We start from the raw sequence: 25,888 nt of genomic DNA, 5'->3' as shown, positions 1-25,888 counted from the left end.
AGCAGGATGCAAAATTGCAGTAATTTCTTCCCACGGTTTTGATTATTTGAAGACAAAGCAATTGTTTTTCTTGTAGGGGGATCAGCAATTAAGCCCTTCCTGGAACGCTTTGGAGAGCGCTGTCAAGAGCGTAGCGCACGGAGTCCTGCTTCCAGTACTCCAGGGTGCAGAACACCCGTTGTTACACCAAATACGAGGACAATCCAGGAAAGACTTCTCAAACAAAATGAGAATTCCTCTACTGCCAGTTTAGCTCTTCAGCTCAAGCAGGTATGACTTGCTACGTTCATAGCTAGCTTGTAAGATTCTTACTGTTCTACACCTACCTGAGGAATGTGAAATGTTTTGATATCTTGAAACTTTTCCTCTGTTCCCCTTTATCTGCTTAGGAACGTGAACGAGAGCTCGCATGCCTTCGTGGCCGGTTTGATAGGGGTAATCTGTGGAGTGCAGAGAAAAGTGGAAGTTCAAAGAAAAAGCTTCCAGAAGCTAAAACGGTAATGTGTTATTTCCATGTATCAGAAGGTGACGGTCTCTGAACTGCTTTAACACGTTCTGAACACAGGGTTAGGTGTGCAAATGTGAATAAAAGGTTAAAAACCTTTGCTTTGTGACTGCCCAGGCTGTGCAAGATGGATCGTTGTTTGTATGATTGTTAACAAATTAGATTTTTATTTTTTTTCCTCCTTCAGAATGAGAGACAAATGATGCTGCTTTGAGCCAACTGATTTAATTTTCTAATAAATGTGGAGAGTTTCTATATTCTGTAAGTCGAAAACCAAAATAAAGTTCCTCACGCAAGCACTCAGTTTAGCATTTAATACTAAATTTCTTAAATAAATAGGATCCTTCCTGATATTGGATAGACAACCTCTTTTTCCAGGTTAAATGGAAAGTCAATGTTAACGTGTCTCTTTCTGGTAGCTGGTTTTTTTTTTTTTATCACTTTGACTATTGCCTCCTGAATATGCTATGTTTTTTATTGTTGCTGTTTGGTTTTTTTTTTACCAGGAAAGCCAGTCTCGGGCTAGTCCAAAACGTCCTCCTAGTTTGGATGCCACTGCTTTTGGATCAGCAGATGAAACATCAGCAGGTGACAGACCAGCAAAGTCTCCCAACATAGAGTCTTCAGGTAAGAACTGTCACTGTTTGCCTGTGGCTCATACTGGACTGAAGCACTACCCTTGACATTCATGAGCAGATGAAGAGGCTCCTAGCACTAATATATAGAACTGGATCTCTTATTTGATTAATGATTTGTCTTAAATCTTCTTGTATGATAATAATACTCTGCACTTGTACACCACGTGGAAAATCAGTGAGGAAACCCTGCCTTTTATTTTCTCAGTCAGTTTCATACTTACTGTATGTATTCCATGTTTCATATTTACATGTATGTTAAGTTTAGGGAGAGTCATTGAGAATAATAGGTTACAGATTTAATCTGTGTGATACCTGAGTATTCAAATTTTCACAATAATCTAATGGGAGGGAATTCTTCCCTTGTCAGTACCCCCTTACGATATTAATTCTTATAGCAGGGGATGTGAAAAGAATTCTGAGATGCTTGTGACATCCTTTCAGGTGTTTGCTGAGTAGAAGACCCTCTACTTCTCTGTGGAACAAAAAAAGTGAACTTAGTTAATGCTTCTTCTATGAGAAAATTACATTATGGGCAAACAGGCTATCAAATGTGCTTCTAAAAACCCAGGATAATATCCTGCTCTTGGACTGGTCTTTGGGGCTTTTGTTTGGTTTTAAATTTTCCAATTTTTTGCTACTGGTGGCTGCACTCCACTGTGGTTTCAGCATTGTTTCTTTTGCTATCAGTTTTCTGATTCTAAGATAGAAGTCTAGCCGTACAGGTTGTGGAGGGTATATATTCTAACGCACTTTTTTTTTGTTTTGTTTTGACAGCAAGCTGACTGGAATATTTAATCGAGCAGGCTTTTTTGTATGTTGTCAGCTACATTACGAAACTTCTAAAATTCAATATCTATAGAAAATAAGATGAAATTCAAAGGCTTGACATAATCTTCAATTACTTCTTTTTTTCGTATGCCATTTAGATGCTCCTAAATGTGAAGAGACTGACAAACTCAGCCCTCTGAAGACTCCTGAGCTGAAGAGCCCTGCAAAAGCAATGTCTGTCTCAAAACTTGAACAACTTGATGAGAAACCAAAAGGTTTGTTTTGAGTAGTTGTATATTATTGCACTTAGCTGTCTATTGCCTCTTGTCCAGCGGAGTGTTAATATCCTTCAAGTCTGAACAATGAATTTGCCATACATCTGCTGACACTCATGTGTTTTGTAGTGAGGCTTATGTAAAACAAATTGGGGAAACTTATCGTAACCCTTCTCTGTTGACATACAAGTATCTGAGAAATACTAAACCAGTGATACTAAAAGATAACTGGGAAAGGACAGACATGACTGCTCTGCTATGGGATTTGTAGTTAAGTTTCAGACCAGTATGAACCAAAATGTTGAAACTTGTCTAACAAGTGCATCTTTTTAAAAAAAGAATGGAAGTATACTTTAGGGTTCTATATGCCTGACAATAAGTGCTCTTTAATCAAACTTACTAAAAAGTGAAAATAGTTGATTTATCTGTTTAAAGTTTTTCTGTTCGTTTAATCGTAATGAAGAGTTTAGTCTTGACGCTGCTAATGTTTTTTTAAACCTCACCCTTCAGATGAAGTATATGAAATAGAAATGAGTGTGGATGATGAGATGAATAGCTCAAAAGTGATAAATGAAATTTTTGAAGTACTTCAAGAGGATGGTCCAGACATAGAAAAGTTGAAGAAAGAAATGAGCGCGAGCCTGGAAGGTGAAAGTGATGAGGATGAGCAGGAAGAGTCACTGAATATTTCATCAATGTCTCTATTAACCCCTTTAGTGGAATCTGTTGGTCCAGAGGTAAGAGTTCTTAGGAGGTGGAGAGCTTGGTTATCACAGAGAGATGCACAATTTGCTTGTGAACAGTGATATTTTGTTGTATTTGTGATACCTGGGTAAATAGAGCAGTTACAAATGACATTTTGCTGATGAAAATGTGATCAGGTAGTCATTTTCCTCTGAAAACAGCATAGCGTTTTGGATGCTCAGCTAACCAGAATATGTACATCTCTTACTTCATTGAATGCATGTATACCACTGCAGGTGGTTACTGCTAAAAATCTGAAGAGAAGTAATTATGTAACTGTACCAGTTTGAAAACTAAAGGTGAGATTTCCTTGCAGTGAATGATCTGTTTTTTTTCTTTAGACTAAATAGATAAATTAGCTTGCTCTGTGTCCTGGGAAATATTTGCAGAAATGTCTATTAAATAGTATTAAGCAGCCTCAAAATTTACTGTTTATGTGCAAAATAAGATGAGAGAAAACAGATAATGATTAATGTGGACATATATCAGTAATATATCCTTTTCATCTTACCAGGCATTTGTTTCTCCTTGTAAATCAAATGGTGAAGGGAGCAGTATCAGTGATTTAAGTCTGAAGTCTGAAAAGTTCCAGAGGACTAAAGTCCCCCGGGCAGAATCTGGAGACAGTATCGGCTCTCTGTCAGAAGATCGCAACCTTCTGTATAGGTAATAAACACCAAAGAAACCCACACTTGAGTGTCTTAAGCATGCAAATTAAGACGCTGTCTTTTAACACTTCTAATGAAGCATACTGTTTAAACTACAAATGAAGCTTTTTTTTCCAAGATCTCAACCTTTACCGAAAGTCGTCTCTGTGTAATCTTCATGTTGTTTAAAATGAACTGATAGTATGCTTTCTTTAAAGCCATTTAGGCAAGCTAGAAAACATCAATACGTGATACATAAGTATGTATATTTAAAAAAAGAGCTTGGCACACCTGTAAGACATTTAATAGCGTTTCCTCTTTTCAAAGTGTCGATGCATATAGGTCTCAAAGACTTAAAGAAACTGATCGTCCTTCAATAAAGCAAATCATTATTCGCAAAGAAGATGTTGCTTCTAAACTAGAAATGAGAAAGAATGGCCCATCTGATCAAGTCAATATCAAAAAGAAAATGCAGGTATCTAATTACTTCTTAAAATCCTTTTTCTAATTTACTGTTTCCTCACTTAATTTCCCCTGTGATTGTCCAGGACATTAGCATACTGCTTAGAACTGCAAAATGAGGTTGTTTAGCATAAATATCTAATGGTAGGGAATGATACTGCATCATTTGAACAGCTAATGCATCTCTTGAAAGGATTATGCTATAGAGGACGTCTGGAGAGAACAAGCCATTGTTTTGAAAGAGGGACAGAGAATCTATATCATTACTGCCTTTGAGTTAGACGGAACTCATAATGGCCTACTTTCAGTAGGTAATACACTGATCATTACTGGTGCCTTGTTCCCCTATATTGCTGAATTTCTGGTTAACTGCTGCTTCCCCTGGTGAAGGGAAGACTAGACTGGATGTAGCATGTACAAACAGTGAAGTCGTTCACTCCTCACCACATTTAAATTACCTCTGAGGTTAAAAAAAAAAAGTGCTGCAATATACTTTTGCAGAAGTAACCATAAATTTCAAAATTTTATATTCTACTATCTAAATGGTGTGATTTTTCTGAAGCATAACCCCAAAAATGCTAATCGCAGAGTATTTCCTTGTTTGAATGTAACACTACATTTGTCACTTCTTGCTAATTATTTTTATTGCTGGTTTACTCCAGGAGCTGAATAATGAGATCAACATGCAGCAGACAGTGATTTATCAAGCCAGTCAAGCTCTGAACTGCTGTTTTGATGAGGAACATGGGAAGGGGTCACAGGAAGAAGCAGAGGCAGAGAGACTTCTTCTCCTTGCAAGTAGGTTTTTAGACTCAAGTTCAATTCTTTGTCATGAACACTTTGGTGAGAATTGATGAACTTTGGCAGTGTATTCATTATGCTACCTTGTAGATGCTTATTTATAGTTCTTCACTTGGAAAACAGGAGAGGGTATTATCTGTTCTCTCTGCTTCTATAGGCAAGAGGACATTTTTGGTATTTTTATTGTCCCTAATACTTCTGTTCTAGATGATTAACATTTCTGTTGCATTTTGCATACTTAGGGCAAAAAAAACCAACAAACAGTTGTTCAGTACTACTTTTTCCTCTGTTGCAACTATAATTTCTCTATATAGCTGAGAAGAGAACTGCTTTATTGGAAGAACTGAATAAACTGAAGAGTGAGGGACCTCATAGTAAAAGAAATAAAGCTGCATCTACATCCACTGAATTTTCTCCATCCAGGGGATCAGTTTCCATTTCAGAAATACGCCTAGCTCTAAAAGCAGACTTTGTATGTGGTACGGTTCAAAAGCCAGGTAAAACTAGCTACTGAAAGCTTTACTCCTTCTCCCATCCTCCCTACGTGTATTTCAAGCTCATTCTCCTTGGGGTTTTTTGTCTCCTGCATTGAAGTTTCTCAGAACTCTGGGCACAATTGCATTTAATGGATCCGCTTTTTGGCTAAGTTTTCAATATTTTTCCATTGGTTTAGTCGCATTCTTTTCTGGCTTATGTGGTTCAAGAAACTTTAAGGCTGATTGGGAAGGTCTTGATAAACATCTTCGTGGCCCTCTGTAACCTGTTGGGGACGAAATAGAGTTTTGTATCTCAGCTTGTCTTCTCTCTTGCTGCCTTGGTTTTTGTTTTTTTTTTCTGGTGGATGCAAGTCTAGTACTAAATATCATTATGTAGATTCTGACTGTTGTGGTGGTGTGAAATGCTCATGATGCCTCTTTTTTTTCAATCCTTCTATTAACATCTCAAAATACTTAACTTACAAAGATTGGTCTTCCACTGTCTCCTCAAGATAGTCCTGTAATGTGCTCTAGGTGATCCTGCTTTAGCGGGGAAGTTGGATTAGCTGATCTCTATAAGTCTCTTCCAACTCCAACTAAGGTTAACTCCAGAATCCAACTTGAAATTTCTTCCTCTCCTCTCTCACGAGCTGGGTAGGTCAGTTCTGGCCTGAGATACCCCAGACAGTAATGCAATTGTGAATCTTGTAGAGACAGTCTTACTAGTGGGCACAGTAGGAAAAAAAATAGTTTTAAGAGGAAGTTTAAGTGGAGTGAAATGGAGATGTGTTTAATGGCAGTGCAGTATTTGAGGGGTTTTAGATATTCAGAGCACTTTGGCTAACAAAACTGTCTGATGTGTATTTACAGAAGCAGCAAATTACTACTATGTAGTAATACTGAGATCTGGAGCAGAAAACATAGTTGCAACTCCGTTGGCAAGCACTGCGAGCTCCCTGAATGGAGATGCTCTTACTTTTACTACAACATTTACTATGTAAGTATAAGGAAAGTGTTTTGGAACTGGTTTCAACTCTGATGGTGGAGCATGCATAAAAATGTTTAAAATCTTTGTGTAAGGATGTCACATCCTGCAAACAAATATGGTGAGATCTTGCAGGATGGGTAGTTCCTGCTGCAAGAATTAGCTGGAATGCACTTCTCTCAAAAGAGCAATCTAGACTTAATTCGTCATCCATCAGCTAATTTATCTCTTGCTTTTTCTACTTTTGTTCTCTCCTGGAGCACCTGCAATGACAGATGGATTGCACTGCCTGAGATTATGTAGGGTTTTGCTTGTAAGCAAACTTTCTTTTTTAATTTCTCAGTTTTCTTCTAGAGCTTTTTTACTCATAAAAGCCAATCTCTGTTTCTAGAAAAGTTTGATAGCAGTGGACTGAAGGGTACAATCTGAGAAATGGTGGATGGACTGTCTGCCCCTTTTTCTCCTTCCTTTTGTTCTTTGAGTTTTAGAAAGTATCTTGAAACAGTCATGTATTCAAGTCTTAAAAAACAGCAGTGCTGCTTGCACTGAAGGGTACTGTTTCAGAAGTGAAAGGATCTCAAACAGCCCTTTTGGCCTGCATGAACAAACTGTATCTTATTGGTAAGAGATTAGCTGTGAACAAGCTTCTCTTGCATAGAACCCCATACAGTTTTAAGGAGTTAGAAGGAGAGAGAACCCTTTTTGCTTCAGTCTGTGTTTACCTTAACTTTTTTTTAACTTTTTTTTTTTTTAGGCACGATGTGTCAAGTGATTTTGAAGTAAATATAGAAGTTTACAGTTTGGTATGTACCAGTTTCTGTCAAGAGGATGTGCGAGGGTGAATGATGCGTTGCACTTCCTTAATACCATCTTGCCTTACAGGTGCAGAGAAAAGAAGTGGCAAACACTGATAAAAGGAAAAAGGCAAATAAATCCAAGGTAAATGAAACATGAAAAAAATCAGTATGTTGTATTCCAACAGAAGGTATGCTAGGAAGACTGCAGTGTTCAGGGAGTACTGACTAATAGCCTCAGACAATCTGTTGCTTGCTTTTACTCTTCTTGTTCTTTCTTGGAACATCTGCAGTGACAGATGGATTATGGAGTCCTGCAGCTATTAGTAGATGAGGCCTGCAGCACTTGGTTGAGTCTGAAATATATTGGAGTGGAAGGAGAAGTCTTACTAGTTCTGCAAAATGCTATGATTTGCAAACTTTTAATAAATAGGAGTGATGCCTCTGATAGTGATTTAGCATCCTTATTCTCCCACTTTATGTAAACTGGACTAGTCAGTATGCCCTAACCTGCAGCCTGATTTGTTTTAAAGGTTCTGTTGATCAACTGCAACACTCTTCTTTCTTCCAGGTGCTAAGTAAAAGCACTGGATGCTTACTTCTTAAAGCCAACTGTTTTAATAACTCCTAGGACATAAACATTTCAGCTTGGATTGGGTGCACATTTCAAGTATTCTGTGCTTTAAGGCTTTGTGACTGCGAACAAGCTGGTGGCTTTCTGGTGGTGATTTGGGTTGGGGTTTTTTTATTTGTTTTCTTGTAATTCCTATAGCTGGACATACTGTGTACTAATGATTTTAGGTCTGATGTCTTCCTTGTCAAAATATCTGTCACTTAATGAAAACAAGAAGCTTTCAGTGTCTTTCAAAACAGTTGGAATCAGTGCTTAAATCTTGTCTTTGCAAACAGGACCTTTCTTTAATCTTTACTTTTATTTGACACAGTGAAAGCATGCTTCCACCTATCCCCAGTAAAACCAGCTTGAAGTCTAGGGCTGCTTTCTCTCCTGTGCTGTAGTTCAGAGAAATCTTTGCATACGACTGAATGACTTTCTGGCACTGTACATCAGTTGCTGATGTGAGGTTATGGGTTTGCTGATACCATCCTGTATCTGCTTTTTGACAAGCTGCTTCTGCTTATCTTTCAGTTTCAAGACTAGATGAGTACATAATTTCAGTTCACGTTTAATACACTGTCTCACTTAAGCTTCGAAATTTTGCACCTGAAAATATAGATGATGTACAACAGTAGCACACTGAGCATCTCTGTACTTGTTTTGTTAACGCTTATCTCTGAAGCCCTGTTATGTGAAGGAAAAAAAGTCTAAGATTGCTTTTTTTTCAAATGCATGCTGTCCATTCCAAGCTAATGCATGCTTAAACTTTTCTGCAGTAAATATTTCTTTGATGTGTTGCATTTCTTCCACTGAAATAAGTTACATCAGTTAAAACGCCAAGATTTACTCTAATGAACAGGTAGTGGACATTCAAAATTTATCTAGATAAGCCCTCAGTAGTATCACTGTCTCATTTGCCACACTAATGTGATGGACTAATTCAGCAGCAGATGTGTTTATCTTCTTGTATTCTCTTGTAGGTTATTACTCCAAAGAGATTATTAACATCTATTACCTCTGTAAGTATGAATGTGATATTGCAACAAGATCTGATTATTGCCATTTCCAAAGGCCTTATTCTCACATGGAATAAGGCTGTGCCCCTAGTAGTAGACTCTTACCTGTCCTTAGGTAAGGTGTCCCTTACCTGAAACTCTGTAAACTATCCAGCTTTCTACTCTTCAGCAATCAGCTCAAGAAATAGGTAACAGCTCTAAATATATAATGCAGGCAATATGCACTTACTACACATTTCTTTGGATTTTCTTTTCAAGTTGTTTCTATTTAAAGTACTTTGGATCTAGATTCTTTCTAACCTAGCTTAGTCTTCTGTAGAAATTGTCAGAAATTACTTTTTTAGTAAGCTTTTATTTCTCTCTCTCTTTCTAGAAAAGCAACCTTCTCACTCCAGGTAAGTAAAGTCTAAACATCTTATACTAAGAGGAATAGCCTACACTTGCTGTCTAAATGGTGTATCAATAAATAATACATGTAACAGATGATAATTTGGGATAATAAACACAGAATTTGGCCAGTTTGCAAGCCCAGAACTGGCACTGTGTTTTTATCTGAGTTACCATTATTTATAATGGAAGATCTTCTCACAAAATCAAAATTAGTGTCTGGTATTAGATGCCTGTGGCTTACATTCTATTCTGAAGTGGTAAACTCAACCAAAATTTAAGATTTTAAACTGGAGTCTGATGTCAACAAAGTCATATGGAGTGAACTTGAAACTATGAACAGATTCTAAATATTGCTTGTGTGTGCTGTTTTTAACACGTTTATATATTTCTGACTCTTGGGAGAGAAGAACAGCATCTCTGAGTGTTTTTCTAGCTACGGCAAAATCTGTTATACGCTTGTCTGACTACAGTATGAGATACTTGAGTTAGCTTTAGTGCAAATTGCAGCAATAAGGAGCCCGTGAACTAACTCTGGAATGTCTGCAATGCTCCTGCAACTAGTTACATTCTTGTGCCTGAGCTACAGTGGTTGCTTCCACGGATAGAAGCACAAAGCGGAATATAGACACACAAATTCGGGAAGACCGCAGCATGTCACTTGAAGAGGTTAAAAGATTTGAAAATCAAGTTCCTACTGCAGAATGTAGCGTTCCCTAGAGTGCGCTTTGTCCCCTCGAGACTTCTTAAAGTGCTTCTTCTCCTTTGTGAATATATCAAAACTTCTTTCTGGAAGAAAAGATCTACTGAGGAGGAATGGTGTCAGAATGTGGCTGGGCTGGGCTGGGCTGGGCTAGGCTGTGCTGCAAAGAGTGTTTCTCCTGGAGTACTGAGTTAGGGCACACATACCGTAGTGTAAATAAAACCTTTTAACGTGTTGCAAGCTTGATTTTGTGTTGTTATGACTTGACTCTAACTTCTTTCTCCACAGCCATGGCTAGTCCAGGTGGCCCCAACGCTATACGTACCACTAATTTCATCCTTGTTGGGTCTCACAAGCTATCGCTGTCTTCCGTAGGAAATACCAAATTTGCATTGGACAAGGTAATGGAAATTATTGATTACGAATCCAAAGGTAACTGCATACTACTAGAAAAACAAATACAAGGCTGGGTTTACTGTTTTGAGGTGAAAGTACGATCCTAGAAATGAAGCATAGCTTTACGTATATATTTATATATAAAAATTATGTAAAATTATTACTCATTTCATATGACTGAAATACAATTTTGAGCTACAACAGAAAAAGACATGTTGTTATACCAGATGTTCCTTCTTCTCTATAGCTCAGTTTAAGGTGTGTTTATGCAAAGATAATGGAGGCATTTGGTTACTAATTGGCTTTCACTGACAAAAAAATTGATGCATGCGGTTAACATCTCTGTACATAGTCCTCATATTGTTCGTTGCTCTTACAGTCTTGCAGTTATCACTAAATAAGACACAGCGTGCTTTAGTGCTAATGAAGTATTTGAAATTTTCTACATTTAACTGACTTAAAAGTTGCCACTTGAATATAGTTAGGAGCATGAGTTTCATATTCCGATTAAATTTGTAGAGACGAACTATATTTTTGAAAGAGTGCTATTATTGAGTTTTATACTATTAGTTCCTTGTCTAAACAGAGTGTATTTATTTGCTTTTACCCTTAGAAGTTCAAAAATACATTCTTATATTCATTGTAATCTCTAACCTTGTAATATCTGAATCTTGTAATAAACACCTATTGAAATAGGTTTTAGGTATATGTCAGCAGCTATCCTAAGCTAATTTAAATTAATTCAAAAGTTACTACAGCTTATGGAAGTACTAAATTACAGCTTTATCTATCCAAACAGCATCATGAGAATAAATTTTTTTCATGGCTAATTAAATCTTATTGTGATAATAGTAGTATTGCAATTAATAGCTTCTGATGAGAGATGATATAACAAGTTTACATTATATTCAGCAATTTGAATTTGAAACGTTTTGGTTTATTCTTTAGGACAGGGCACTGGACTGGACTAGTAAATTGTAGCACAAGGTTTGAACAGGAAAACCATGTTCAAACTTTGGTGAACTTTTCCAAGGGACAAATGTCAACAGTTATTCATAAGAATTCCCCTTTTTGTCAGAACTTGTGGGTATTTTGTTAAATTATCACCTGCCAAGCTTCAATTTTGACTTAGCCTGTGGCCATACCAAACAGCTGCTTATTAACTTCCATGTACCATTTCTAATTTCTAATATAAAACAAACTGCTGCCACAGTGTGTTTTTTGAGTTTCATTCCTTCCTTTTACAAGGACTGTTAAAATTCAGGGTAGAAAGGACCAAAATGTACTCGTGTGTAACTGTTTTGTTGTTTGGGTTTTTTTCCGAATTTTAAACCTTAACTTTACACTAATTGCACTGAGCATGTTTCTTTTTTCTCTAGATAAATTTTGAAGGGATGGAAAAAGAACTATTGAGCTATATGTTCCAGGACAAGGTTGCTATGATCCTTTAGTATATAACTTAAAATAGGAAACTGCTTCCTAGTGCATGTCACTCATGTCTGGCTGGACTTTTTGCAGTATTTATGTTGTTTTGTTTTAATTCTTCTAAGAAAATGCTTACAAAGATTTACTAACTAACCATAAGTTAGGACCCTTTGAGACTTGCAGAATTACACTCCCTGTCTTTTTCAATAATAAGCATGCTGCAAGGTTATTTAGGCCACCTAGAGTTTTTCCTTAATTTACATGTGTCTCTTGTCTTCCCAGATCCTAGAGGAGGGGTTTTCTTACTTCAGAACAAATCGCTGTGTCTCTTTAAAGATTGCTAGTCAGGAAATTTGAGCAGAGAACATAGAAGCAACTCCTGTGCTGATAGCGGACCAGGGCAAAATGACTGGTGGCCTAAATGTTTAGCTCAACTCGTGGCCACCCAAAGAAAGTTAAAATCACTCGGGAACTAAATATCTTGTTTCTTATTCTGTCGAGACCTTGCACCATCAAAATCAATCATGGTCTTTGTTTTCTAAGCCAAAAGCAATCTGAAACAACTTAGGTTTCAAAAAGTGCTAAACATATTTTCAAAACATGAGGTTCTTATTTATATGCAATTAAAATATTTTGATTGGTGTACACAGTTTTGACTTTAGGAATTATGTAAACTGATACAATTTTTTCTCGTTATGTGTACAGGAGGGTGTTGTGAGACCTGCTTTAGTAATTGGTAACGCTGTTGTAGGCTCTGGGTAACTGATACGTTTTGCTAGTTAGACAGCCTTTTTGCTTTACTGTCACACAGTTCTTCACTCTGAAACTTCATGGGGGCCGTTGAGCTCAGTCAGTTGAGCAAGGCGCTAACAGTGCCAAGGTCGCGGGTTTGATTCCCGTTTGGTCCCCATGTGTTGCCTGATCTAGTCAAGAGGTGGCGTCCCTGGTGACAGGGAGACTGGATTAAATGATCTCTAAGGTCCCTTCCAGCTTAGGCCATTCTATGATTCTATGATAATCCACCAAGCAGATTTGTCTGTTCTGCTGTAAATCAGAAAGGAACGTGGAAACCACAGACTTGAAGTGGGGAAAATAGCAAACTTCCTTGAGGCGTGGTGTTCCCTGGTGTCCCATGTAGGGCTATAGTTGTTTTTGCTGATAAAAACCCAGGACCAATGCAACTTACTTCTATTTTGTGGAAACATTTCATTATTTTTGCTTCTCAAATGGTCTTGCAGACTCCTACCTGGTGCTCAAAACTTTGCTGTGCTTTACTTTATGGCCAAGTACATGAGCAAGCCATGAATGCTGTCTTAGTTGAGTAGGTCTAACGTGTAAAAATTATTTGATCCTGTGTTGGGAGGAAGCTGCAGCATGCCTACAATTTGAAGGCAATCAATCTCTAAGCATTACATCTATTTCAGTGTTCTCCATGGTTCCCTGAGATCTACAGTTGTATGCTTTTAACTGCTGAGAGTTACTCTTTTTTGCTTGTAGCCAAGATAAAAAACTTAATTTTGTTTGATCAACATTGATTCCATGGCTCTAAAATTACTATGTACACATGCAGTTTCCCTGGCAAACTGTTCTTTCTTTGTATTTGAGCAGCATTGTCAACCTTTCTGTTTTTTCTAGGAAGACAAAGCACCAGTGTTAGGTTTTTGTGGTTTTTTTTTTGTGGGGGTGTTTTTTTGTGCTTTTTTGTGGTTTGTTTGGCTTTTTCCTCTAAGATTCTTACAGTATTGCATATTCAGATTAGCAACAGAAAACGGTATGTGAAATGCCCTGCAGGCCACTGTTGGCTCGTTGAGTTAGCAATTTGTCTCTTAGCTTCCCTGTGGGGAAAAAGAAGGAATGTAACTTCTTGACAGCAGTGGGGGGAGCACTCCATGCAATGGGGTGCTATGTGTGGAGGCATTGGGGGAAGTCCAAGGCAGTCCTTGTTGCATGCTCCTCCTCAAAACTCTTCAGTATCAAATAACCATTTAACTGAGTAACTGGTACAGTAGTTAAGGTGCTTTTTCAGTGGTAGAAGATAGGGCTTGCCACTGCTTTTGTTGGAAATAACTTTAACACAGGTCTTTGACACTGCTTTCATTACTTTTTCTCCTTCTAGGTTTTGGGGTGGTTTTTTTTGTTTGTTTGTTTGGTTGGGGTTTTTTTACACAAATATTTATCTGAGTAGGCATTACTACATCAGTATCTGCCAAAAATGCTTCTGGGATCTGAGTGCTAATCTTGTTAAAGCCCACTTTGATATTTTCCAAACAGCTTAATGTCAAACTGAGGCAGAACCTTGCAGGATGTGGACTGGTGCCTTGCACTGTTTTTAACCATGCTTGGAGTGCCTGTTTTTCTAGATAGAAGCACGTTTCTGCCTATGTCATGTGTAAACTAATAAGCAGATCAGTCTTGGAAAGCTTCTAAATGAACTTGATACAAAAGGTGATTATTACTGTCTTGCTTGAGTCTCACTGCTACTTTCTGGCCGAAGATCCTAAGAACAAGACAGTGCTTAACATCCTTGGTGCAGGTGGCTTGTTTAAGCTGGTGGAGTTGAGAGGTGTCCAAATTAAATGACCAATTGTCTTACTTGTTGCAGGTTCCCTTTTTGTCTCCGTTGGAAGGTCATATACACCTGAAGTTAAAATGCCAAGTGGATTCCTCTGTGGAGGAGAAAGGGTTCTTGGTAAGGTGTTCACTTCAAATTTCTTCTGTGGAAATTACAGGTCCTATTAATTGGAGTCACTTTTTGAACTTCAAACATGTATTTGTAGTGATTGTGAAGCCTAAGACTGGCTTGATGGTTGTTTTTTTTTATCTTCTCTCTGAACCAGACTTCAAAATTTTTCTAGTTTCTCTTCTAAACATTCTTAAATGGAAGCTATCTTTTGGGATTTTAATTGTCTTTCTTCTTAATGCAGTTAATTTGTTATTCTGAATTTCAGTTAACCATCTATTCCTATGTAATCTGTAATGTGGGATGAGATTCTAATTTCTCTGCCAGAGGCTTCTACAGGGCATCTTGGATTATTATTATTTTTTTTGTTTGGGAAAAAAAAATTTTCTCTAGCAAAAGAGATCTTTTTTTATTTTGCTGTGTTCACAGACTTTGACTTACAAAGGAAGTGACCATATTTTTGCGAAACATAAGCAGTTCTTTCTAAAACTGGATTTATAAAATGCTACCAATACTTGGACCCAATAGATGGATAATCTCTGCAGTGACTATGTCCAGCAGGTGGCAGTGAATATGCTGTGAACAGAAAAGCATGAACATTTACTGTTATGTTGGTGTTTTCAGAAACCAGAATTTCTTTAGACTAATTGTCAAGAAATTTTTTGCCTCCTTTCCCTTTACTTGATTGAAGTTGAATAGATTTCATTAGATGCAAACATTTCACATGTTTATGATATTTGCTGTCCTGTGTTTTTGTGTACTAATTCAAGACAGTCCTTGTTCACTATTACACCATTCTTTGGGTTTTACATATTGATTAGTAAACGCTCATTTAATTTCTTCAGATTAAGGATTTAGAAACTCCCTGCACCATTAAAGATTATAATCTGAATAATCTGAAGAGTGAAAGACACAACACAATTGGAAGAAAAACTTCTGTACAAGTTCAAAAGGGGTCACAAATAGAAGTCAGATACTAAACTTTCCATTCCAGTATTAAGGAAACGGGGCTTGAAATTAGTGTAATCCTTCATCCAGTAAAATAACTGCCAAGACAAACATTTAAAAATCAATTTCTAATTTCTTTTAAACTGACTGGTCTCCCGAGTGTGGCCTGTAGATTAGCCAAACACTCTGTAATTCTGAATTGTAAATCAAAGATGACTTAAATACCTAATCCACAACAAGTTATGTCATGTTAATATGTGTTTTCTGAAGCATTCATCCTGAATCTGCTATAAGGAACTCTCCATTATCTTAAAATATTGGGGATGCTTACCATGTCAACATGAACATCTGGTAATTTGAAATAGCAGCGAGAGGTGCCTTTTGAGCAAAAGGCTACAAACTTGAGAATGATAGCATAAGCCAAATTTCTATACTGTCTGGCAAATAAATATATGATACTGAAAGAAACTTATTAGTACGTTTATTTTCCTTTTAGTCATATGAAGGGTTATCCTTGCAGAACCATTCTGGCTGAAATATAGTTGAGTACACCCCAAGCTGAAGGTATAATGCGACTTCATTTTTAAAAACTTGTTTAGTTTTGTGGTTTTTTTTGTTTTTAAAGACTATGTTTGAAGATGTTAGTGGATTCGGAGCATGGCATAGGCGCTGGTGTGTGCTGTCTGGAAATTGTATATCTTATTGGACATACCCAGATGATGAAAGACGAAAGGTAATGCTGTTCTGTGAAGTTCAGATCTGAAGTTCTGTAGTACCCTACACAACTAACTGTTTTTTAATGAAAGAAACATTTAGGCCTAAAACAAGCAAGTATATTCAAAGCATGAGATTCAAGCCCCTAAAGTTTTGTTAGGGAATGAAGGGGACTTGTCTTTGTAAATTTGACCTAAATTAAGACAAATGTGGAAACCAATCACTTAATCTAGTGGTGAAGGGGAAAAGTGGAGGAAGATCTGTATTTGATTTCCCCTTTACTCTCAAGGCTTTCTGTTGTGCTTGTCAAATGACTAATTATTTAATTGAAATTGATCAGACTTGTACAGCTTAATAAGCAGGCTGTATCCAGTTGCCTTAAGTTTTAGGCAAAATAATTACTCTACCACTTGTCATGGTAAACAATTAGACTGAGCAATCCTATATTGCAGAAGCACAGCTCTAATTATGGACTAGCTTATTTGTGGTTGTTTTCTTGCAGCTCCCCATTACAACTGAAACAGGTGCTTTTTAAATGGTTCTCACAGAAACCTAAGTTATTGTTCAGCTAATGAGACAAATCAGAGGTTCATTGGTCACTGAGGTGAATGTTCCTGTCTTGTTAGCCTGTTCTTGCAGCATGTACTGAAATATTTCCAGGTCCTTTTAAAGACTGCTTTCAAAAGGGTTTTTCTGACTCACTTAAGCAATTTACCATTAAACACTTGCTTGTTTGTTGGCAGAACACTTTCCTTCCTAAACTCTGTTGCAAACTCAGGTCCTTCTAGGTTTTCTGTGCCAATCCAGATGCCTGAGTTAAGTTTCTTCCCTGCTATCAGAGGGAGACCATATGCTGATAGTAGACATTGCCAAAATATATCAGTGTACTTTCTTTCCCTGCCAGGAGACAGGGAAAAATCTCTGCCTACTGTAATAGAAGATAGGAAAAAAAGAAATAAAAATTAAGCAAGGAAAATGTTCTTGTTCTACTTTTGTGTGCAAGAAAGAGACTTTGTTTATTTTCCAGATTCTGTTCTTGAAAATCTAGACTTGTTTCACTACCATTCTGTGAAAGGGTCAGCTATATTATTTTCATATGCTATCATGTGCAGCAATATTAAACTCTATCCTTGTTAAATGCCTCCCCTTATCCCTACTATATGTGTTCTACCATGCAGACATAGATGTATCTCAAATATCAGTATTGTGTAATGATTGCTTTAAATTGTGGAATGTTTGTTGGGTTTGGAGTTTTTAAAATAATTTTGCTGTGGCTGTACATACATCACCAGTGTGCAGCCTGCTCTTCAATGTTCCTTGAAATGGAGTTACCCTTTTTCCTGTAAGAGGCTATTTTAACTGTCCATGGAATAGTATAGTGAACATGCCTAATCAATAGCAAACTCTTCTCCAAGCCAAGAAGAGCTTGTGATATATCCCTGCTGAGGTATTCTGTAGGTATGAGGAATGAGAGCAAAGGTCAATAACTAACTTTAGGCATACAGCTGAGCCTCTGTAGTCAGCAGAAAGAGACTACTGCCTTGAAATTTGAAATGTTTTTTTTGAAGGAGTCTAGCTACCGACTGTAGAGGGAGCTAAAGCAACTGGACTCGGCTCTAAGGAACCTTACTTGCATGTTTGAAGATGAATCCATATGCTTATAAACTTTGAGAGGAACGATACAAACATCCCTAAAGTGCTTATTTTCTGTAGACTTTGACATGGGTTACTCTATCACTTTGGATTTTATTATGAAGCTCTCTGAAATGAGAGTTTAAATTTTTTGGTTGTTTTTTGTTAAGGAATAAAAAAGGGAGAATATATTTTTCTAAGCCTTCCATAAGGAATGGATTTGCTAGCTGTATTGTATGTGGCTTTAGCTATGGCTCTTAAACACAAAGTGGAATCCTTTTTGTGTGGAGTAATTTATTTGGTGGAGGAGGTGTCACAAAAATTGTCAAAATGTTGTTCAGAATTACTCTTGATTCAATATTCCTGACCAATAAACTAACTTCCCTTTCAGCATCCTTTGGGCCGAATAAACTTGGCCAACTGCACTAATCATCAGATTGAACCTGCCAACAGGGAGTTCTGTGCCCGGCCCAACACTTTTGAGCTAATAACCGTCCGACCTCAGAGGGAAGATGACAGAGAGACTCTTGTCAGCCAATGCAGAGACACGCTCTGTGTTACCAAGTGAGTGGAGAAGACCGTGAAGGTTGTGGGAGGTTACGGGCTGTGTGTGGGAGGAGTGTTTTGCCTCAAGTGATAGGTTTGATAATGTAGGAGCCTTACAACTTTGATATGCCAATGCAAAGCTCATTTAAATGCTGTGGCTTGGGGGTGGCACCTCAATTGTTTGGTTCACTTTTAGTCCTATAATGTCTTGCTGTTCCACTTCAGTCTTCTGAGGACAAAGAACTTGACTTTTTCAGAACTGGAAATGCCAGGTAGCTTGGTAGCAAGATTGTGGAGTATTTGACTTCATTTGACTATTTCCATGGGTGATCAGCTCGACAGTTTTTGGAATAACTAAGCAGAGGTGGAGACAGACTTATCTAATGCATTGGGTTCTTTGCCTTTTAGGAACTGGTTGTCTGCTGATACTAAAGAAGAGCGTAACCTTTGGATGCAAAAGCTCAACCAAGTCCTTGTGGACCTTCGCATGTGGCAGCCTGATGCCTGCTACAAACCTATTGGAAAGCTTTAAAACTCTGGAAGGAAAATATGAAGAAAATATGTATGCAAAAACTTGCATGAGCTACACAACAAAAAAAAGAACTTAAATGTAGGAATTCTGGGTCACTTCTATGCTTTAAATTTGAGAGAGTATTTAACATTATACGGGACTATGTTATGCAGTATTTTTATTTCACTTTAAAAAAATTAAAAACTTTAATACTTCCTAGCTTTTGAGTATGGTAGGAAGCAATTAGCTCTTTCTAAATGTGCTAAATATTTACGTAACTCCTTTTTTGGAAGTCTCTTGTAGCGAAGTACATTCTCTTCTTTAAACAACTAAATTATTGCAGGAAATCACACTTCAGGACAGGAAGGGAGGGGGCAAGCTAGTGAAAAAACAAGCTTACTAGACAGGTCAGCTCCCTGAAAGAAGTAAGAGTTCAGAGTTCTTGAACAAGGATGGTGCTGAAGCACAAGATCTAGTATTAGAGGGTTTGTCAGGTTTTTTGTCTGTTTATTTGTTTTTAATGATCAGATATAGAAGTTACCAGTAAATTTTATTCTGCAACATGCAATATAGGTATTTCTTGCTTGCACAGTGTCCTTGTTGTCAGAACAAAAGACATGTACAATATATTCATACTTCTTTTGCAACTCCTTGTACAAACTGGTATGGTTAAGTGCTTGGCATGTATACTATATGACTTACAGGTGTGGAATTTTGTATACAATATATTGCACTTTGGTAGAAATGAAAGGTCTTGAATATTTTTTTAGGACTGCTATATGGAAAAAATAAAAGTTCATTTTAGGCTTGTATACTTCAGTATTTCCTGGGACTCGTCGTTTGTACAAACTAGAATTCTCTCCATGTGAGAATCAGGAATAGGTTATAAAAATGCTTTTTTTTCCTTTTTTTTATGAGACACTACAAAGCTGCTATGTACCAATTAATACTCCAATAGCTGAAAGGATGGGTCTTCCTCCCCCTTGGAGGCATGTCCATAAACACGGATAAAAACAGTGCTTCAGACCCATCATTAAAATGACAAAACTTTCTCAGTAAAACTTGCAATTTTTACAGCTTTTCGCTGGACTTAGTGAAATACTATCTCGTTACTTCACTATGGCAAATGCAGTAGTGGAATACTTAAAATTGCTATGGCTGTTATATATTCACACTTGAAACACTAAATTCTGTTAGCTTAAATTGTTTTCATCCTGCCACTGTTGTACTTGCTTTTAAATCTAGTTTTCTGATGTCTTTAAATATTTCCAAACTATGTATTGAGATTTATTTTATTCAATTAAATTTAAAGAATAAAACGCTTCCTGCTTTTTCATGATGTCATCCATGCATTTGAGATACTAGTTCGTAGGCTGGAGAAGAAAAGCTGGAGTCCACACCATGTTTAAGAAGGGATTCTATTGAATATTTGTATCTCAAAATACCACTTGATTTGGGAAGATAATGTGATGCCTCAGGGGTAGCTAGCACCAAATTTTGTACTGGGAGGCCAGGTTGTCCACAGGCTTACCCTGAACTGCTTGGTACATGCATGGAGGTAGAAGCTTCACCAAGGAGAGATGGATCTTTTCTCTCAGAATAGAGACAGGGCTGCAGAGTAGTGATATGACACGGAGCAATTTCCTCTGTGGGTACACGGTAAGCTGTCTACTTTGACTTCCAAACGGATGTTAAAAATCATTAAACATAAAGTTATGAAAAAAGCCCATAGAAGAGTGTTAAGAATGAAACAGGATACATCTAAGCAAATCACATTTGTATTTATTCTTCCTGGGCTGTTACCCATTGCAGAAACTAACCTGTGTTTGTTTGTTGCCTAGGATATAAAATTATTCTCATCAAGGAAAAGTATGAAGTGTAACAGGTGATATAAGTTAGAGAAGCTGACCTGGATGGTGGGTTTGAGGCACAAGTTACTGGTGGCGACAATGTGCACTGCTGTGTGCCTCCTCCCCTCCCGCATTTCCCTGCCCTTTTAAGGGTTACCTGTGGAAAATTTTTCGGAAATACTGCCAAATATATTTTTTCTGTGTTTGTAGCAGATCCTTTTTGAAGAGGTAAGACTGCGTGAATTCAAATAGCTTTAGGTAGCTATTAGATAGTTCCTATTGTCTGAGTTCAAACAAAGCTTTAAGTTTTTTGTAAAAACCGTTTAACAGTAACATCAAAAAATACCCAATTGCAGTGTGCTGGAACTAGCCAGTGGCATAATCCTTCCCCTATTCTCCCCGCAGAAAAGACCTCTATAGACTATTGCTTACAGAAGTCTGTACTGCTATAAAGTTTGAATTTCATGAAACTATGCTTAGCTTTCCAAAAGACACTTTTTTCCCCATGTTTATTTCTCTTCCCCGTGCATTTGTCACCTACAACTAATTTAAGCACCAGGAGACAGTTAAACTAATGGAATAGACCAGGATTCATAGTTCGTTACTGCTTTAAAATAAGTAAGCTTTTCCAGAAGCATTTATTTAAATATAGGACGTTTATTTTTAGAGTGGTACTGGAAAGTGATTGATGGTTGGGGGTGCAGATCTTCAGCTGTTTTTTGCATACTTTGAAATAAAGGAGAGGCATAGTGATTGTAAAAGCTGATGGCTTAACAGGCCCCAAATTCATCTTCATTTGCAAATAGTTATTGCATTAGTTACAAATAAAGTTTCTGCTTAGAGTCTGAGGACACATGGTTTGGTGAGTGCTTCAGCCAGTGGCAAACCCTATGTCCCTCAGAGACACCATATCAAGCATGGAGCAATTGTAGTGGGCAAATCTGAAAGCTTTATTTTGGGTGGCAGGTTGTCTTTGAGAAGGTGGAGTTCTAATGTGATAAGAAAGCTTAATTTCCATTGTTCAGAAATTCAAGATGTTCGCTAATAAGAAAGTCTATAAATGGAAAATGCTTTGCTCGGGGCAATGAAGCTTATTTTGGCTGAGGAAATTTCAGTTTTACTAGCTTGTAAAACTCCTAGTTGGCATTATTAAATCCCAACCTCAAATGAAATACAATAATTTGCAACGAGATTACCTGGAAATTTGGATTCTAAACACATACTCTTCCCTTCCCCCTTTTAATTGCTACATTCCTGTGTTTTGATGTAGAGGAAATTATCTGATATTCTGTAATTATTGTCTGTGTTGTACTTGGTCTACAGTAAAACCACATCAATGCACTTGTTTCTGTCCTTGTGTTGTTCTTAATGAAAGATAGGAAACCTGCACGTGTAATAAGAAAAAAAAATAGTTACAAGGTGTTCTACCTGGTTGGTGTGCATCAAATATTATGCTGTTTGGTGGAGAGGATTTTTACAGCAAGCAGGTAGATTTCCTATTCCTTCTAATGCTAAGAAGTCTTTCTCAGGCATACCTCTGTGGAGTTGAAACTGCTTCTTGGGAGACTGGATGCTTTCGTAACGTCTAAATGCCTTGAATGAATTGGGGCCTTATTAGTAAGTACCATTCAATTAAGGAATGTATTCCCTTTTGGTTTCCTCAAGTAGGTGACTTGAATATTTACTTAAATGTTAGCAGCTGTCCCAAAGGAGTTTCTAGCTTAATAAAAGATGCGGATTGACTACTCTTCTAGAGAGGGGGAAAAAAAATAAAATGTAGGATAGGAATAATATGTGCTTCAATTAAAATAGTATTAGCCAAGTCATCTTGTGCCTATTCAAAATCCAGAGTGGATGCACCTATACCTGTGACCAGTGCTTTAAGGTCTATATGCAGCCAGGGCATCTTCTCTGTTTTGGACCTCAGCTTAGGAGCTGGCTCATGGGTGATGATGTGATGCAGCCTGACCTCGGGGATGTGTTCAGAACAAGACTCCCTGAGCTTTGGCTGACGGGTGGGTTTTAGTCATGCCATGTTAACACTTTCTATTTATTGGGGTTTTTTTCCACTTGTGATTAATGCCACTTTACATGGTCTGTCCTTCGTCACCAGCAAGGTTATGAGTAGGGTAGAACTGTCTCTAACTTTTTAAATATTTATTTATTTTGCTTAAAAGCATTGGATAAACTAGTGAAAAAACTACTAGGTATTCTCCACCACCAAGTCAAACAGAGCAGGTAAGGGCTGCCTAGTATCTTCAGTGATTCCTTGGGTCATACATGTAAATGATACATATATACATATATATATATTTATGGGTAGGTCCTATTAAAAAGCAAAAGAGGAAAGATGTCTTAAAGGTTGAAAAAGCAACCTGTTTTAAAAACACAAAGCGTTGTCAAGTTGCTATCTTGTTAAGGGATGGGGGAAGTTGCTATCTTGTTAAGGGATGGGGGAATGGAACCTGTGTGCAGTCAGCCTGCACTAATGCTGCCAGGCAAATCAAAATTCTAGCATCTTGCTATTCCTGGCATGTTTTAATAAGCAAATAGCAGCTAAATAATGTATTGACAGTCAGGGCAATTACATACACACAATTTATAGCAACATAATGGTTTTGAGGGTTTTCCCTCCCTCCCCTTTTGGAATCAGATTAACTGGTGGAACACTACATATGGGAAGCCTAGAAATAATGTTCTAGAAGGGAAAACAAATAAAAAAGAGGCAGAACTAGCAGTTTGCTATATATGGGGGGAAAAAAATCACGTAGACTTGCAAACTGGTAAATAAATGATCTAGCTGGTAAGTATCCTTTGATTTTTATTTTTGTAGCTTCACAGAAAAAGCATAGCCTACTTGTGCAGGTGAGATACAAACTGAAAAGAATGCTGTTGTGTTATGTCCACTGCTACTGGCTCTAACAACTTGCCCTCCCCCTTTTTTTTTTGTATGTGTGTCTTTAATCATCTTGTTTCGTGGAATGCATCCAGAAGCATCTCTGTAAACCTCGCCAGGGCACTGGCAGTTTGGAGGTCAGTGTCCGCCTTGATCTTTGAATATAGCTTCGATCTGATCATTGAACGGATTCTCCTTTCCAAGGACTTGAGGCCATTCACGTAGTGCATTCTGCCACGTAACTCCTGTTCCAAGGGCCGCAGCAATCTGCAAACAGCACAAATACTATCAGTTTCTCGTGCCTCTATAACTTAGTGCTTCATACCAGTGTTTAGGAGACCCCACCATACAGGATTTTCTCTGTAGAGCCATAGGATGGACCATAACCTCTAACCAAAGAAAATACCCCGTTCTGGCTGCTTGAACAGAAGGAAAAATCCTTTTAACGGTAAAAATAAGGCAAGGACCATATATCTGCACCTCCTCGACCAGTCATCCAGTCTACGATAGTCTCCAACCACTTCATGATGTCTGGTCCATAAACTTCTATTCAACAGCCCTGGAGTTGGATTTTTTATTACTATTCCTTCCCTCCCCCCATGCATTTTGAAAGTATTTCAGAAGCACCACTTGTGTATAATGCATAGAAGTCCTACAAGTCCAAAGGTATTCACTCCTCTAAACACCTCTGATACTTCTAATAAATATTTTCTCTGTCACCCTGTAAGAAAAACATGGGTGTTAAGGAAAAAGCAGCCCAAATCTAAGTTCAGAACTACCCAGCTCTGATTCAAGTTTGCGCCTGCTGCTGGTTATCATCAGAACTGTTTTCCATGAGACCTGCAGAACTGGTGAAATAGTTTTTTCTTCTCCATACCAGAACTGCTCCAGCTTTCATAGAGATTTTTAACTCTAGAAATTATGCACCAAAGAGAAATTGTATCTGCTGTATTGCCAGGGTGAAAAACATCACAAAGAGCAGAAAGGGGAAGAGAGAACAGCATGATTCTCCTTTAACCAAGTTGTCATGCCCTGCTAATGCATTTTTGTTGTAACTTCTGACCTATGATTGTATTTTGCTCATAGGGTAACTTTACTTTCAACCCTAAAACTCACTGTGACATTCATTGCAATCATAAGGTTTCAACAGTGCTAACAATGCCTTTTTTTTTTTTTCAGGGCCAAGATGAGTTTATGGAATCAAACTATTTGAATACTGTTTGTCAGGAGTTTGGTAACAGTCTGGGGCATTTTTATGTTCTTCCTTTTAAATCCTGTGCTTTTGAAAGAAGCTGTAATAATTGAGTGCAAGATAAAAACTTTCTTTTAATCAGAGTTCATGTACAAAGAGAGACATTTGTGGGGTGGAAGCTGTTAGACTCTGGTCACTCAAGGTCTCATTAAGATAATGGAGAAATTAGGTGAGTGGGATAGGAGAGACTGTGCAATATGGTGTTTTCTCCTGGTCACAATTTTTGACATGACCAAACATGGTTATTCTGGGACACTTTATGGCTGCCAGTGGGCTGAGACCTGTCTCTGTTAGAGTGGTCTTTTCTGGCGTGGTGGTCTCTAAACCTCCTTCTAAAGGCCCTAAGCCTTCCCTATGTTTTCTAACAGGGCTGATTGCTGGTTTGCTTGGAAAAAAACCCAAAACTGTTATCATTGCGTGGTGCACCCGCTGCAAAGGTATCACTGAAGGTATGCTCTGCCGTGGTCAGACTGCTGTTGACAGCGATTTAAGGCATATACGCTCAGACTGCCCTAAATTACGTAGGTTCTGCTCAGACATTGTTTCATGCTGTTCTGTTGATTATTTATTCTGGATGAGTAGTGTGGCACAGAGAAGGGTTCATAATTCTAGAAATCACTTGTCTTATAGGCATTTTTCAATTTCCAAAGCTCTTATGCTTTGAGACTGCTACAATTCATCTTTTTCGCAATTATCTTTTTTGTGAAGACCACAACCCCTAAGCAATTTTTTTAAACGAAACGTTTCCCATTCCCCATAGAGCTCTGGGTGAATATGTCTGGAAGGTGGCTGTGTTATTTCAGTGCCTTCTGACTATCTGTTTTCTTCTTCTACACCAAACTGGCAATGGGCATGCTTCTCAGCAAAGTGTAAATACCCAACTCATCTGATATGCATCACTTCAGCTTTTTCCTCTACTTTTCTGGCTAGAATGTGCTTCACTATGACTTAAAAAAAAAGAAAAAGCTAATCGTGCTCAAGCTGTGCTTTCCTGCCTGTACCATAATCGTCAACAATCTTCCAAGCATTTCAGGTTCAAGTTTGTGATGCTCAGGGCTTTCATATTCTCCCTGGTAACTTCATAAAAGCAAGAAATGAAGCCGTTTATGCAGGATTTTGTTGAAATGCATGGTCCTGTCATCCAAATAAAGCAATCAGCTCTTCTAGAGAGAAGGGATGTCCTTAAAGCCATCTGGCATGCACAAGGATTTGTAGTTAAAT

The 25,888-nt window shown here is 37.8% G+C and overlaps 2 protein-coding genes across 2 annotated transcripts in view; one reads left to right on the top strand and one right to left on the bottom strand.

The window, feature by feature from the left end:
• The window catches only part of ANLN (anillin, actin binding protein), a gene marked incomplete at its 5' end in the record, with an annotated part of 22,263 nt that extends 3,354 nt beyond the window's left edge, over positions 1-18,909 (top strand). The window contains 19 exons of the mRNA XM_009871935.1: positions 77-270; positions 390-497; positions 1,012-1,132; positions 2,070-2,186; positions 2,697-2,923; positions 3,445-3,596; positions 3,905-4,052; positions 4,702-4,837; positions 5,155-5,337; positions 6,187-6,313; positions 7,056-7,104; positions 7,184-7,240; positions 8,692-8,730; positions 9,101-9,122; positions 10,106-10,218; positions 14,241-14,327; positions 15,892-15,999; positions 18,004-18,176; positions 18,567-18,909. Coding sequence (XP_009870237.1) covers positions 77-270; positions 390-497; positions 1,012-1,132; positions 2,070-2,186; positions 2,697-2,923; positions 3,445-3,596; positions 3,905-4,052; positions 4,702-4,837; positions 5,155-5,337; positions 6,187-6,313; positions 7,056-7,104; positions 7,184-7,240; positions 8,692-8,730; positions 9,101-9,122; positions 10,106-10,218; positions 14,241-14,327; positions 15,892-15,999; positions 18,004-18,176; positions 18,567-18,690 — 2,285 coding nt within the window. The remainder of the gene's footprint in view (positions 1-76; positions 271-389; positions 498-1,011; positions 1,133-2,069; positions 2,187-2,696; positions 2,924-3,444; positions 3,597-3,904; positions 4,053-4,701; positions 4,838-5,154; positions 5,338-6,186; positions 6,314-7,055; positions 7,105-7,183; positions 7,241-8,691; positions 8,731-9,100; positions 9,123-10,105; positions 10,219-14,240; positions 14,328-15,891; positions 16,000-18,003; positions 18,177-18,566) is intronic.
• A 4,644-nt stretch (positions 18,910-23,553) lies between these two features.
• Positions 23,554-25,888, bottom strand: part of AOAH (acyloxyacyl hydrolase (neutrophil)) — a gene marked incomplete at its 5' end in the record, with an annotated part of 36,576 nt that continues 34,241 nt past the window's right edge. The window contains one exon of the mRNA XM_009871936.1: positions 23,554-23,682. Within this exon, the coding sequence (XP_009870238.1) occupies positions 23,554-23,682 (129 nt within the window). The remainder of the gene's footprint in view (positions 23,683-25,888) is intronic.

The sequence above is a fragment of the Apaloderma vittatum genome, unplaced genomic scaffold (genome assembly GCF_000703405.1).
Source record: "Apaloderma vittatum isolate BGI_N311 unplaced genomic scaffold, ASM70340v1 scaffold36566, whole genome shotgun sequence".
Lineage (NCBI taxonomy): Eukaryota > Metazoa > Chordata > Aves > Trogoniformes > Trogonidae > Apaloderma > Apaloderma vittatum.
The sequence above is the reverse complement of the archived record's forward strand: the minus strand, read 5'-3'. Positions and strand labels throughout refer to the sequence as shown.